This window comes from Pithys albifrons, chromosome 2, assembly GCF_047495875.1.
Source record: "Pithys albifrons albifrons isolate INPA30051 chromosome 2, PitAlb_v1, whole genome shotgun sequence".
Classification (NCBI taxonomy): Eukaryota; Metazoa; Chordata; class Aves; order Passeriformes; family Thamnophilidae; genus Pithys; species Pithys albifrons.
This window is the reverse complement of record NC_092459.1, coordinates 73,286,598-73,302,149: the sequence shown is the minus strand read 5'-3', so window position 1 is coordinate 73,302,149 and position 15,552 is coordinate 73,286,598. Positions and strand designations below refer to the sequence as shown.

General features: G+C 32.8%; 1 protein-coding gene across 8 annotated transcripts in view; it reads left to right on the top strand.

Moving 5' to 3' along the window:
* The window catches only part of WDR27 (WD repeat domain 27), a 104,450-nt gene that overhangs the window by 16,785 nt on the left and 72,113 nt on the right, over window positions 1-15,552 (top strand). For 7 of the 8 annotated variants that reach the window (XM_071547973.1, XM_071547972.1, XM_071547968.1 and 4 more), the window contains 8 exons: window positions 554-632; window positions 1,148-1,219; window positions 2,391-2,494; window positions 5,360-5,449; window positions 9,734-9,855; window positions 10,447-10,580; window positions 12,952-13,049; window positions 13,339-13,460. In XM_071547973.1, coding sequence (XP_071404074.1) covers window positions 554-632; window positions 1,148-1,219; window positions 2,391-2,494; window positions 5,360-5,449; window positions 9,734-9,855; window positions 10,447-10,580; window positions 12,952-13,049; window positions 13,339-13,460 — 821 coding nt within the window. The remainder of the gene's footprint in view (window positions 1-553; window positions 633-1,147; window positions 1,220-2,390; window positions 2,495-5,359; window positions 5,450-9,733; window positions 9,856-10,446; window positions 10,581-12,951; window positions 13,050-13,338; window positions 13,461-15,552) is intronic. The other variant, XM_071547971.1, reaches the window with a different exon arrangement.

Sequence of the window (15,552 nt, the reverse complement as noted above, 5' to 3'; positions counted from 1 at the left end):
TTTACAACATTTATTTGTTTCATTTGTTTCTGCTGATGTGAAAGACTCATATTCAGTTTGGGTTTGGAGACTGCCCTTCAGGCTTCCTCGTATGGCACTCTGAACACAAACATTACCAATGACCTAAGCCACGCAGAAACACCAATAGTTCTATGTACCCACCAGTCACTTCTTTAGATGATTTCCATATTCTAGATATAAGGTGTGAATATATTACAGATAATGCATGCACATTCTAAGCATGAAATAGACAGCTAGAAAACGCATTTGTGAATGAATGATGAAAAAAGTGATTCAGAACAATAGTCTTGTTACTTGCAAATTTAAAGAAGTTCCTACTCATCCATATTTTTGGAGAAGGGATGTTATACAATGTAGCAGTTAATATTTCTTACCTTTTCTCAGTAGTCATTATTTTAGAGGGATTGGTCAGAAATGTGTTTTATAATATAAGGAAACATCAAATAATTCTATCGTGCTAGCCTATCTACCTGAACTGTAAAAATATAATGTTAAAAAAAGTTTTAATGTAAATTAAATTATTTTATTATAGGAATGAAAAAAACAGTGAAAGATAAGCCATTGGTTTTCCATAATAAAATTAAATCATCAGGATATACAGCAGCACCACGGTGAGTATATATATTACTAGTTTTACTGTTCTACTGGTTTGTGATATTTTTTCACATATTAGAGCCATGTAGTCTCATGACTGTGAAATTAATCACCTGTGAAACACAGTTATCATGTTATCAAAGAAAGAATTTAAAAAATATGAAAATATATTGTAAAACAAAATTTCCTCAACTTCTGGCCATTGTTCAATTTCCTTTTGAAATCCAAATTAGGCATCCTGGCTTGTCCATCCCTTGCTTCTTCAGCTTGCAGGAAGAGTTGTCTGAGAACTTTATTTGAATGGATTTGACCTTCAAATGCATTACTCAACAAATAACTCCAAGTGCAAACTTAGGCATTAGATCACTAGAAAATTATATTGTCATCAAAGTGCACATTCTCTTACTTACTGAGGTTATCACTAGACATAAATAGTAAGAAGGAAGTAGGGTTGCTTTTGTTTGAAATAAACTATTTCTCTCATTGCAATGTTTAATGTTTCATTTAGGAAAGTCTATTTTCTCTTTCATAGAATGACCATGTTTACTCCAAATATTAACCTGAAAAAAAAAGAGGTATCAAAATGGAAGACCAACTGTAAATGGTAGGTAATCTAGCAACTCCATTGAAGGAGGAACAAATTGAAATGAGCTAATTACATTTCTACTGATAATATGGTTTGTCTTTACGTCTCTCATTTGAACTTTTTGGTTAGGGGTATCACTGTAACTAAAAGGCTTTTTATATTTGATATAAAGGACTGCAGCTAGTGATTTGGATTATCAGACTATCAATTAAATATTAGTATTTTATTAAAAGAAAATATATGTCTCTATTTTCTTAGATTTGTGTTGGTAGAAAGATGAACAGATGCTAAATGTGGTTGGAAGCAAAGTCCCAGTATGTTCTTAAGCTGCAGTTCCAGTCAGAAAAATAACTGAATGTGGCACAGGGAGATACAGTGATTTCAGATCATGCACCTCATTCACCCCTAAAATCATGTTATCTTAAGCTAATAGAAGATAATGGATTTAAACAGAATATACATAATGGTATGAACTGACCAGTGGAATCTTCATCCCTGTGGACACAAAGAACAAATGATTTTTTAAAGCTCACGCTTTCATGTTAATTTGTGTGAAATGTTACATAGGGATATTGCATACATTTTTTCTCTTTACCGCTATATAGACTTTGCTCTATGTAGTATGAACATAAAAATAAAGAATGATTAATGACATCATTTTTTTCACTTTAAAAGAGCTGTTAGCGTATTGAGAAAAACCACTTAATAGCTCAAGACAAAGTTTTTATAATTCTTGCACACGTGAGCTTTTACATTAGCACTTCAGATAATTTCTACTTAATTTCTACTTTGGTTTACACTGTTTTATGATAGTTTAAGCTACTTAGTATTTTAAGTTCTGTGTGGGTTTTTTTTTAGTTAAATTGCTACTTTTTACCTGATATTGGGTTTTGTCACAAAAAGGTAGATTTTGCAGTCTTTAAATACTTCTGTTAGATGGCTATGCAACTTAAGAAATTTGATTTATTTTACAAGTCTATATTAATTCTTAATCTCATGAATTCATAACCATTGCTCATAGGAGTAATTTGAAAATGACAGTTTAAACTTGAATTGGCTCTTATCTTGGATTTAACAGAATTTTCCAGGAAATATTTATATAACAGTATTTACAATCATTCTCAAAACACATTTATTTTATAACTGAAATTAAAATGTGCTGCTTTCTTTCCTTTTTACTTCTTTGAAGTAAAAATAAAGAATATCCTTTGGAAAGTGATCCTCCAATCAAATATGAGAAAGAGTTATCTGTTACTTGCAAGCCAACCCCAATTTTTTCTGTTCAGTATTCTGGTAAGTACAAACTTTATTAAATGTACAGTTCTGTCAGTGTGCAGAAAGAAAAACAAAATTTGTGTGGCATCGTTTATAAAGACCATGGATTTAACAGATAAATTCCCAGAAAACTTTATGGCATTACCAAATACTGTTTGACCATAATTTTTTATCTTGCAAAACCATGCAAGTTGTTAACATGTGTGAAAAAGGATTCCACTTCTGATTTTATGTCTTGTTTCCATTTGATTTTATTCTATGACTTTAGACTACAACTTGAAAATGAGTAGTTCTTTCACTAAGGAATTTATTTTCTGAGACATTTACTCTCATCAGGGTGTATTATAAGTTGTGTCTCAAAAGACTCAGAATACTCTTATTTCTTATATAAATATTATTCAGTTTTTATATGTTGAAATATAAAAAAAAGGAATTCTTTTATGTAATCCAAAGAAGGGTATTTTTCTAACTGCTTTGGAGAAATGACTCTTGCAATAGGTTTAAGTCCGTTTCAACATAAATATGAATAAGCAGAAGCCACTTCTTAGATTAGCAATCAAGCATTTTACCAAGTGTATAATTATGTCAATGTACACCTTGCAAGCCACAATGTTTTCAAAGTATTTAAAAATTTATATCTTTGTAAGTATTTTGAGGACAAGAGCAACTTTCATCCTTAAGGAAAAAAGTAATTAGATGCAATCAGTAGCTGTTCTAAAATATATTCCAGCCATCTCTCTGTTCTCTGGAGAATGGGAGGAAGTTGTTATTTAAGGTTCCTGAAATAAATTGGTTGCAGAGAGCTTATTTCTAGGAAAGTTACATGCACTTAAAATGAAAAGTTCATTTTTAACAAAGAAAATCATTGCTACAGTTTTGATAGTACATTTAAAGCATAAATCCTCTTTTATTTTTAGGAAGAAACATCTTTCTCTGGTTTTTGTCTCTGTCTCTTGTCTCTCACAAAGACACGCATGCACAGGCTTAACCACAGTTTGGCAAAAATTGGAAAGATCTTTTTCCTTGGAGTAAAAAAAGTTATATTATTGCAAGCTTGTAAGGAGGGTTTCTGTTATTGGTGTAGTCTGTGCTGACAAATTTCCTAGTTTTACAACATATTTTCAGTTGCAAATTTGCAACTTGGAGTTCCACCTTGGAACAATCTTTAAAGTAGTCTTTGCAAACTATGAATCACAATAATTAATATTTATTAGCAACTCCAAACATAGTAAAAAGGAAATTAAATGGAAAACTTAAGTAAAACTTGGGTTATAAAGTTACAGTAATGAGTTAATGCAAACTTTAGTTATTAAACGTCTTTTTCTAGTATTGGACATGTTACGAGTTATGACTTGTGGCTCTCTTAGAAAAAAGTTTTATTACGGATTTGAGATGATATCCCATTAAACAAGACTCCAAAATGCCTTACAAAGTTATTGTCTCTTATTCTTTCTGCACATGAATATTTATATATTATTAATTCTGTGTGTGTGTGTGTGTCTATGATTTACCTTATATACATACCTGATATACTTACCAAGCCCTTCCTTACTTTCATCCCTTAAGCTGAAAATCCACACTGACAAAATTTTAAGAAAAGTGGGAGGAATCTTCTGAAGAGCACCTCTTTTTACCTCAAAGACTTCATACTTTTGAGTTTGTGGATCATGAATATTTTGTAGTATTTTTTTCAGGACTACTTATTTTTGTGATGAAAATATTGAACTGCATTATTTAGCATTTGCAATTGCTAGTACTTGGAGAAAAAGTCAACTGCTTGTCAGATAAAAATGAAGAGTAATTCTTTACCAGTTTAGTATAATGGTGCATTTAGTAACAGAAAACATTTAGATTACAGAAGAAAGGATTCTGATATGTCTCTTAGCATACATGTCAATACTATTGTGTTTTTCACTTAAAATTCAGATTTAGTAGGTGACTCTGAGACTAGAAATATGGATCTCTTATCTGTTTATATTACCATAATGTGGGAAAAATTGCATTGTGGAATATAGTATTCTGAACCTACTACGTGGATGGTACTTGGACACTGGATAGCAGTGCATAATGTTGGTGAAGTCGAGCATGACTTTTATTCCTTCTCCCTTTGTAAAGACGCTCTGGAGATTTGAGGAGACACCCAGGTGACGCCTTTAAATATTCACAGGGAACCTTGTAACACTGATTTGAATTCTGTGTATCATTTTCTTTTTCTCTCTCATTACTATCTTCTCTTGCTCTGCCTTCCCTTATTTTACCCCATTGGTTCATTTATCTACTCTTTATTACTTTATTTTTTTTTCAGTGACAGTTTTTGAGCGAACACATAAATTTCACAAATCTCTGCCATTATGTAGACATTAAGAGAGTCTATCCTGTCATTGTGTGCCTCTGCTGATTATCAATATATATATATCTAACTGCACTTTGATAGTTTTTAGGATTACTTTATGAAGGAAATTGATCATCTATAGGAAGTGATACAGAAAGATTTTTATGTATTTTTTTATTCTAATATATAAGAAAGTGATATAACTTCAATAGGAAGATATAAAAATGAATGTAAGAAAATAGATTTAAATGACTGCTAAAAGTTTCTGCTCTTACATTTTGTAGCATACTTTTTGTGAAAACTGAATTACTGTTTTGTGATGAAAACTATTTAGAGAATATGTCAGGACAAGAAATGAGTTGCATACAAATTGCTACCAAATTCTCCAACATGAAATTGTGCTGTTCATACAAAATCTGTGCTAAACATATGAAATGAATACCTGGTTTGTGTTTTGTTGTAGTGACATATGTGATTTTTATGCTTAAAAGAAACAGCGTATTAGGTCCCTGTTGCTCTCAAATATAAATATTAGACACTCTTCCTTACAGGGGATGGAGAGATGCTGGCTTGTGGCCTGGCTGACAGAGCTGTACTGATATTCAACTCCAATCTCACCGATATGTATAATGTTTTTTCAGGTAAATTTATGACTTATTAAAGGTATAGTGCATGATAGAGTTTGATCTAGAATGGCATAGTAACTAAAAGATTCCACTTACATCACTTAGAGAAGAACAAGGGAGAGAGAGAGTACTTATGGTTCAACATGTAGAATTTATTTCTCTGATTGCTTAATTTTGTTCTAGAATTAAACTGACTACCAGATTTTCCCATTTCTCAGGTTTTTGGGAGATAAGTAATAATCTATCATGACATATATATTGCAATATCTGATGTGTATGTATGGTGCAATAATTAAATAGAAGCAATAAAGGCAATGTATTGCAATGATTATGCATGTTTAAGTTGCTGTAGCATATTGTAATTGTTTATTAGCCAAAAATTTGACTGTGATGATTTGGTAAAAGATGTGCTTGGTTTGCAACTCCAGATTTCTAAAGAACAATTATTTAAAAAAGAGGGAGTATTGATGTGGGGAAATCCATATCTGCAAAAATGTGTGCATGTGCAAATACATACACTTTTAAATGAGTCTTAAAATACAAATTCTTTCTAAATTTCTACAAGAACTATCTGTTAAATTTTTAATAACAGCAAATTTTTAACTTTAAATAAGTCCTGCCAAGTCAAATTTCTGTGAAAGTTCATAATGGAGGATGACTGGTTTTTACTAGTAGACACTAAAAAGTACTAAAAATAGGTTATATTATTTTAGAATTTTTTTCTAAATAAATAAATCTGAAAACTGACTGCTGGAAACTGGTGGTTTTTTGAGTAATTTTCTTTGTTTTTAGTGAAAGAAGCTGTGACATTAAAGAGGCAACATTACTGATATTCTCCTTGTGTGAAGAAATTTATGATAATATGCTCTGTGGACAGAGTAATAAGGTCTTTTTCTTCAACTATAGCAAAATCATAAATTTTGAAAAATATTTTTCTTCATGCATCACTGACTAATTTGAGCAAATTCATAACGCCAGTTATATAAACTTCAGTCAAGAGTAGTGTTTGGAGGTTTTATTGCCATACTTTTGTTAGGTAGGTAGAACTACATAACAAAACCAAAAAAAACCCCCAGTAAGTTTGTCCAAAGGGAGCCCATATATCTGGAAGATCAGGATTTCTAAAAAATGCAATTAACTAAAACAGATCACAATTCTGTATTTCCTTCCCTTATTTTTCACATGCATCTTTAAAAATAATAATGCAGTATTGCTACAGTTGCACAATTATTCCACGGGGCTCTAAATTTTCCTTGTGCAGTATGTTTTCTCTAGCTGTTCTTTGCAGTTTGTGTTCTGCATTGCGGATCCAGCTTCTCTCTGTGAAACACTATCAAGGCTGTTTTTACTCAACTGTATATAAAGATTGGGCTGCAGAAACTGACATTTCAGTTCAGTTAAATACTCATTTTTTTGGATATTTTTGTCACTGAAGTTTGCTGTTATGCAGGCCTTATTGATTTTGGACTGGTAACAGCTGGGTTTTGTCTTTGTTGTGTCTCAGGAAAAGATAGTAATTTCATTGATTTCATCATATGTACACCTCCATATACTTGCTACATAATAAATAATATCTAAGGAATTATTCAATACTGGAAATAACAGAAAGCACAGACTTTAATAAGAAAAAATATTCTGATGACATGTTTGAAAGCAGAAAAAAGATTAGAATTGAGAGGTTTCTAAATTGAAAGAAAACCTTGGTTCATATTTCTTAGTTTCATGTAAATCATGAAGGAAATAGTCCTTAGGTTTTGACACATTATTGATGAAAGGCTTTGACTTTCCATAAGATAAAATTAAATATGATGGTTTTATAGGATGTTTCAACATTCAAAACTCCCTAAAATACTGCAGTAACTTGCAAATTCAGGCCAATTTGTTGTGCTGAGAAGAATAAAATAACCTGCGTCAAACTTCATGCTACTACAGAGAATATTTTTCTTGTGCTAGTTAAGGCGTCAAGTTAATTCTTTGTCTTGCATTACAAAAAATTTGATTTATTGCTAAATTTTTCTTCTGACAGTGGCTTTGTTCTATTAGTTTCTTAGGTTTTGCAATACTATCAGATTTATTTCATCGATACCTTTAATCCTTCATGTCTTTTTTTTAATGATACAGAATCTGAAAAGCAATGTAAACCACATTGCGCTTCAGGCTCTTTAGGGAGCATTAGAATGAAACCTGTGAATGTAGTTCTTTTCAAAAGCAATATAAATGTGAAACTGCCCGATTCTGTTCCAAAGGGGAGTAGGAACATCAAACCATCAGTTAGTAGCTGCTTATTTCATTCACATAGCAATTCTGTGCAGTTCAGATTATCACAGTATCACCAGATTACTTTCTACTTTTGATGCCCTTGGTTTAGAAGTATCAATATATGTGTTTTCATTAAAATCCATGATGCATGCCTCTAATTCAGAGCTGCAATGAATGGTAATGCAAAACTCTTTTTTCAAGAAATGGCAAATATATCTGTTCTATTAAAAAGATTCAATTTCAAGGAAGCGTTAACATCTGAATGTAGCTGCATATCAAAAATCATATTTTTATATTGCAGCAGAAGAGAGGAGTGATATAATAACAGAAAATTTTCTATAAATGTAAATGTATCCAGCTTTGTTCCCTGGAGTGTTTGGTTACAGTTTTAAATAGTTTTGCACTCCTTTTCAGTGGTGGCTCCTCAGGTATCTGTGTCCTGTAAGTTAAACTAATGTTGACCAGCTGTAAAGAGTTACAGTCAGCATGGCCTTTTTGAAGAAGTCTTTTTACAAAACCAGCTGCTGTTTTCAATGTGCTTCAGGACTGGGGAACCCTGAGGAATGCCTGCTTTGAAACTTACTGGGCTCTTGCAAGCCAGCTGGCATCTCCTTCACCGTGCTTTGGGACTGGGGGGCCTGGAGCACAGAGATTCTAAAGATTTTTGCGTGGCTCTTCCAATTTTCCAAACCTCAGGTTTTCCTAAAGTTCTCATGTTCCTTGCCACTTTGGAAGTCTGTTTTGTATATTCTGTTGTGGTAGTTTTTGGTTTGGTTTGGTTTTTTTGTTGTTGTTTGTTTGGTTTTGTTTGGTTTTTCTTTGTTGTTTTTGTTGTTTGATTGATTTAGTGGATTTTTTTCTTTAATGCAGATAATTCGAGTCTTCCAAATGTTTTTAGAAAACTAAAGCCTCTAAATGAATCTTTATGTCATGAATAAAACAAGTATTGTGCTTACTTATGTTTTTATGCAGTACCTACGCCGTTCTATGATTAAAATGCTGTGAGTGTTTGGTAACCGGAAATTAAAATATCTGATTTACAACTCTTTTTATAAACACATCATGGAAGATCTCAATTGCTGAGATAAATTGAATAACCTGCCTGTAACTTAAAACAATTTTTTTTAATATAAAACTTCAGTTGAGTAAAGAGAAAATGTACACAAGAGGGCAGCAAAAGAACTTTGAAAGTTTTTAAGCTAGATGGAATTCATCAGACTTCATCTGACAAATTAGGACAATATGGGTCAAAAATTGCTAAATTTGATTGAAAATTGTTCTATTTTGTCCTTTTGGGTAAGCATCAATATAATTTTAGATCAAATGAATAATTTTAGCTTTTGGATAATGTTTCTGGCTTTTGAGTTCTTTCTTTGTAAGTTTATAGTCTTGTTTTTAACTGTGTCCCAGCAAACTGGAAAAGTCTGTTTCTGGTAGATGCTAAATGCAAAAATGCAAAGGTTTATAGCAAAAGGTATTAACCGGACATTATAATACTTTAAACTATGATCTTTAAACAGACAGTTACATTTTTTAGTCTAATAAGACAGTCCCACAGAAGCCTTCGTAGTGGCACATTCACTGTGTTTTTACAAAAACAACTAGCTCAGTAATAAAAGGCTAGTGAATAAAATAAAGTATTTCAACTATTTTCAAGGTCTCAAGGGGTTTTCTGGTCATGTTTAATATAAAATTTCATTACAGTATAATACTCAGATTCTCTTTTTGTATAATACTCTATCTTGGCTTAAAATTAATTTCTAGGATGTTTGTTGAAAATGCCCTTTCAATGATTTTGAAAAATTAAAGTTAGAATTGTCATTGTCTGATTGTTAATGAGAGACATTCTTCAGTGTTTTTGGGTGGAAGAAAAATTCAATAGCTGATTTACTGTCAGCAGTTTTAATTCAGCTGTTTGAAGTCTATAGTTAAAATGTATTTTGATATTGTGCATAATTATATTAAAACAAGACAATTAATTCTGGAGAAATGTATGAATGCAAGTGAGCAATATGATATTTCCATTATTGTTTTTATTAGGTCATGATGGTGCAGTTAACTCTGTTGGCTGGAGTCATGACAGGAACTGGTTAGTTTCTGCATCACAAGACAGAACTTTAAGGGTCTGGTCAGTCTGCAATAAGGAACCTGCCCTAATTCTGGTAATTAGAAACTTCCATTGGTTTGGACACAGAGGACACTGTTCTGCATTTTCATGTACTTCCATTTTAAGAGCTCTGTAGACGTAACATACAGCCTAATTTTTAGAGCTAGTGAGTGGTGACTCCAACCCATATAATGATTTGGGTGATCTCTGCTGACTTCAAATTAGGTTTTCCTAATGACAGTTTGTCAAAAAATCAAATTCAGTCTCAGCAGAAAAAAAGTAGTGGGCATGTCTGGAAGTTTTTAGTTTTATTGTCTGCTCTGTATATTCTGTTTTCATTGGCTCAGCTTTGCTTGACTTTATAATCTACTCCCCAATTCAAATGGAAGTTTAGAGTATGAAACTAGATTGTATTATGTTCAATTGACTACAGATTCTATTAAATTTACTGCCAACTAATTTAAGCAGAATAAAAACTATTTTGAGATTAATAGATGTCAAAAATAGGAAGGATCACTACACAGTACATTTAGCTCCTGGCCTATGATCAGGGTAACAGGGAGACTCTGCCTTAATACTAGGAATCTCAGACAAAAAGTATTTTTTATGTTTGAATCCATTCTTAATAAATTCCTTTGCATTTCAGGGTAAAGAAAAGTTCGATAAGACTGTATGCTTTGCACAGTTTTATTTTTTAGATACATTTATATTGCTGTGTTGTGGAGCTGAATTTCATCTGTTAAGTTTCCATCCAGACACAACCAAGGATGACCTCAAACGGTGGGTACAATTTCTCAATGACAGACCAGTGAATGTACTTGTGCTATTTCATCTGTGATTTTTTGGGTGGTGAGGTGGGCTGGGGGGGCAAAAATATTACGCAAGAAAATATACTGAACAGATTGTAAAAGCCAATTGCAAAATATTTTTGAGTGGAAGGATTAAAAGAATTAGGGCTAAAACACTGAAGTATTAGTTGATATTATGAGTGGTATGTCCTCTCTGTTCATTAAACAGTATTGGGCTGCATCCTTAAATGGGAAAAACTGGTCTATTTCCTTGGTAGTTTTGCTACTGCACAGAAAAAACATACTAAGCACAAGCTTTAATGTGCTTTTGAGTAGTACTGCTTTCCTGGATTGAGGCATTAACCTGGTAGGTGCAGCTTCACTGGTCAAGCAGAAATGCTAAGTATCTTTCTTCATATTCTGATTACCTATTTTCTGGGTTGCCTGTTAATTCTTAGTTTATTGAGATGTTAATAAGCAATAAAAAGGTAACCCAAACTGCTATATAAACTTTAATCTCTAATAGACAGGAACTCAGCCCTGCTTAGTGTGTACACTATGCCTAGCTGAATTTTGATTGACTTGCACTTTGAATTGAATGTGTATAGAACATGTAGCAAATGCATTATGTAAAAGAAGAAACCCAATAGTAAAAATAAAAAAAATTCTTACATATGCTATTTAATTTTTCACTAATGGGTAGTCCTTTTTTCCACCCTGTTACTTTGTTCCAGTTTTATCATAACTTGGATTTGATGAATCTCAATTTACTATTGGTTGATTTGCTATGTGAACTTCTACCTGAGCAACATCCTGTGAGGTGTTTATTTGTGTGTTAGTCCACTGTGTAGAAACAAGATACTTCCTCTAACTCAAACAATGATTCTTGCATTTGGAAGCAATATAACTGTTTCAGTAAGCCTCTTTTAGCAGGGTAAATTAGACCAAAGGAAGCTTCATACTGCATTCTTTAGATTGTTCTAAGTATCTCAGCTGATTTAAAGTTATCTTGGATATCTTTACCCAAAAATCGAGATCATTTGCTCCTGAAGTCTAGTGCAGTTTATTTTTCAGTTTGCTTGAATAAAGTACTTGTGGAAACTACAAATTGTTCTTGGATTAATTTGCAAAACTCTGTATTTTACCTTCTGTTTCACCATTACTGCTGAAGTAGCTCTAATGTCTACCTGAAAACATCAGCAGACCATTGTTTGAGGGTGACAACAAAAGGCGAAAACAAGTCACTAATCATTTTTCTTTTGATCAGATCTGGCTGATAAACATACTGCTTTTGTCAAATGATCTCAGTTTTGCAAACTTTTAGCCTTGTTGGAAAGAAACAGTAATGATTCCTACAAGCCTGTCATGCATGGACTTTTGTACTGTCATTGGACAGATGTGCTAAAATGCAAGTATAATATGAACTATTGCAGCGGAATTATTTTAACACTATAAAGACACTGTTCAGCAATAGCTAAAACCCTGGTGTGTTATTAACACTGTTTTGGTTACAAGCATAAAATTTAGCACCGTACAAGCTACTATGAAGAAAATTAATTCTACCCCAAGCAAACCCAGTACAGTTCTTATTAACTCTGTTTATGTTTCTTAGGTGACTTCTATGAAAATCATGCTCTTTTGCCCCACATAGCCATATGCATACACATATTCATTTCCATAGCCATGGAGTAATTGTTTTCTGTTTACTTTAAGAACAGATTCATGTTACCTGTGCTGCTATATTTCAGCAAACAGAAAGATCTAATTAGATTGATTAGCAACAGTCTTATGTTGTGTAATATCAGTAAGTCAGAAGCCATTTTAGAGGTCTTGGTACGTTTGCGACATCTGCATGGAGCTGGGAAATAACCTACAGGACATTATAGAGTTCTGTGTATGCTGGGAAGCAAATTTCTTTGGTAGCGTGTTACTAGACCCTGGTTCAGGTCTTAAGTGGAAATTATTCTTTCCTCACTGTTTTCTCCTCATTTTCTTTCTCATTGCCCTCTGAGCAGTACATTGAAATGCTATACTGAGACTAGTGGTATTTCTGCTTTTAGAACATAGGTAATTTACAGATTTTTTTTTCTCTTCAACATTTTCAATATATATACTGGATTATTTTAGTGTTTCATGTTGATGGAAGATCAATCCTATGTATATGAATATCATGTTTCTTTTCAGCCAAATGAGTTTGGTTACCAAGTTTAGAGTTCGACAATAAGTCAAAGATCTGTGGTTTTAATTTTTAATAATTAAAGGAAGCATTTTGATTTGCTTTGTGATTTCAGTGGGATTTTACTGGTGACCACAAATCATAACTTATTTCATTAACACTAGCATTTATTTTATATTCTTTGTAGATACAAACAGAGAAGTGTTTGCAAATTGGTACAGAAATTTCCCATGGCTTCAACAATGGAGATTACAAGCCTTTCAGCAGTGAATGATTTCTACTCTTGTATCCTTTGCATTTTCTTTGTAGCTCTTTGGACTTAATGACATGCACATAACTTCAGTTAAAATAAATAGCTTCTGATTGTTTACTACTCCTTTTCTATTAGAGTAAAAAAACTACAATATTTTGTGGTATTGAACTTCCTCCTTGAACATAAGTTTTTTAGTGCTGTAAGATTTTTGGTGCTGCTCATAGAGCAATAAATGCAACAGAATTTTGATATATATTTATCTCTATTTTTTCTATCTATATGCTTTAGATCAGTTTAACTTTAACACAGAGAAATGTACAGATGTTGTACTTACAGCTGGCAGTAACCGAGCATTGGAAGTTTTTGACCTCAATGCAGGCTGCAGCACAGCAGTGATGCCAGAAGTTCACACGAGATCAGTCCATCAGATCTGCCAAAATAAGGTATATATTTTTTTAATTTTATTTGTAGTATCACTATAATACCATCAACAAAGAAATTGGAGGGTAAAAATCTAACTGATAGTAATCAATAGGTTTTTATATGTTGGGGAGGATAGGCAAGGACTTGAGTCTGTGTGATAAAGGCATACATTTCTAGCGTAAAGGAGGGAGCAGTGAGAGTGACTGAACAAGCTTGTTATTAGGGAAGTGTTTATTATTCTTTGCCTTACTTGTGCTAGTCTGTGCTACTGTAGGTCAGCAGGAACTTTTCCTTAGGTAACTGTTCTCTAAAGTTCAATCTGACATCATTTTATACTGAAACTTCAGAAACAACAACAGAAAAAGCAATTGTCAGTACTGCAATAGAATAGATGGCTAAAACCCCCTCATTCTTGCCCTTTTTTCCCCCTTGAAGACTGATTTGAGTGTTTAGAGTTTTTATGGTATCATCCATTCTGGAATACTTACCGTGTTAGGCCTGGTTGAATGTGGTTCTTGATTCCCAGTTGGAAAGTTCTGGCTTCTGTGGGTTTGAAACAGTTCCTTATTATTACTGTTGTAGATTTCTCTGTGGGTTTTCCTTATAGATACAATCTGGTAAAACACTTAAAATTGTGCTATTTCAGTACTGTTTGTAACACATATAGGCTTAAAGTTCTGGCTTTTATTTTTGCTTGGTCAGCTTAGTGCCTTCAGGTTATTTAATCAAGAAAAGCATTAAAGCTGTGGGCAAGTATTCACTTGGGAAAAACCCCAAGATGTATGTGGTATAGCAAAGAAAATTGCCCATTTGGGGGGAAAGTTATACATGAAGGTTCTCTATTTTTTTCAGTTATATAAAACTAATACTTTAGTTTAAAGCTACTGAAGTGAATATAACTCGGCGTTTTCATTAAGATGATATACAAAAATATTTTACAGATGTATAAAAACATGCAGAATGCTGTGTGCAAACTACATCCTGTTTAAAGTATGAAACACATTGAAATCTCAGGTTAGCTAATGATGAAAGGTGATGCACTAGAAGCAAGTCTGTGAAGTGAAACCATTGATGCTGAAGATACAGTGCCTACATCCCAAAATTTATGAAGGTTTTCCTTTGGACTATTTCTAATCTCACCTTGTAGAGTGAATGCTCATTAGTGATTGTAGTATATTCATATATTCTTAAAGTGCATTTTCAAGTTTATTTTCATGAAAATCAGTTCTCATGTTTCAAGACTGCTTTATGAAGCTACCTGGACAGTAGTTAAGTGGGAATAATCAGAAAATTTATTCCTTAAATAAATAAAAAAAATTCTATTTAGAAGGTCTTTGGAAACTTTACATAATGTTTAAGTGTGGAAGAAATCTATTAGCAAATTATTAGATCCATAGGATATCCTAGAAATGTAGATGACGAGCATGACATTGTGTTATTTTTGGATTTGGACAGAAGCAGCTGTAAGCAAGTATATATAATTTGCAATGTAATTATTTGGATTTTAAATTATCCTTTTGATCTGTTCTAGAGATTGCTTGCAAGAATTGCCAAGTGCATGAAATTCATCTCAGCCTGCAGTGTACCTGATTAAGCTTATTATATCATTCCATTGCTTTGCATACTAGCTTTTAAGCAATGTAGTAAATGGAATTGATTGAAATATCAAAATCATGTTCCTGTCTTAGAGTTTCGGAATGCCTGAGATACAGAAATAGGTGGCCATTTGAGATCAGGCCACAAAGATTCAGAGCTTTAGTGTTAATAACACACTTAAAATGCTGAAGAACAATCTTTGAACAGGAACCTATAGTTGTGAACCACAAATATGTGGATGGTATTATATTCTGCTAGCACAGTTACAGAGTACACTTATTTTAACAGAAATAGCAAGGTTTTCAGTTTTCTGCTCAGACACTTTTTTTCAAAATTCATAGTTCCCATTAATTAGGAAAGGTATGTGATGTGAAGGCTGAAAAATATAATGGGCAACTCAGAAGTTTCAAGTAGTTACAATGCTGTCTAAAGGTATGTGCCTGCCTGGAACATACAGAGTGCTTTCTCAGACATCTATTGATCAATGCCTTTAACATAAGCCAGCTACACTGTTTG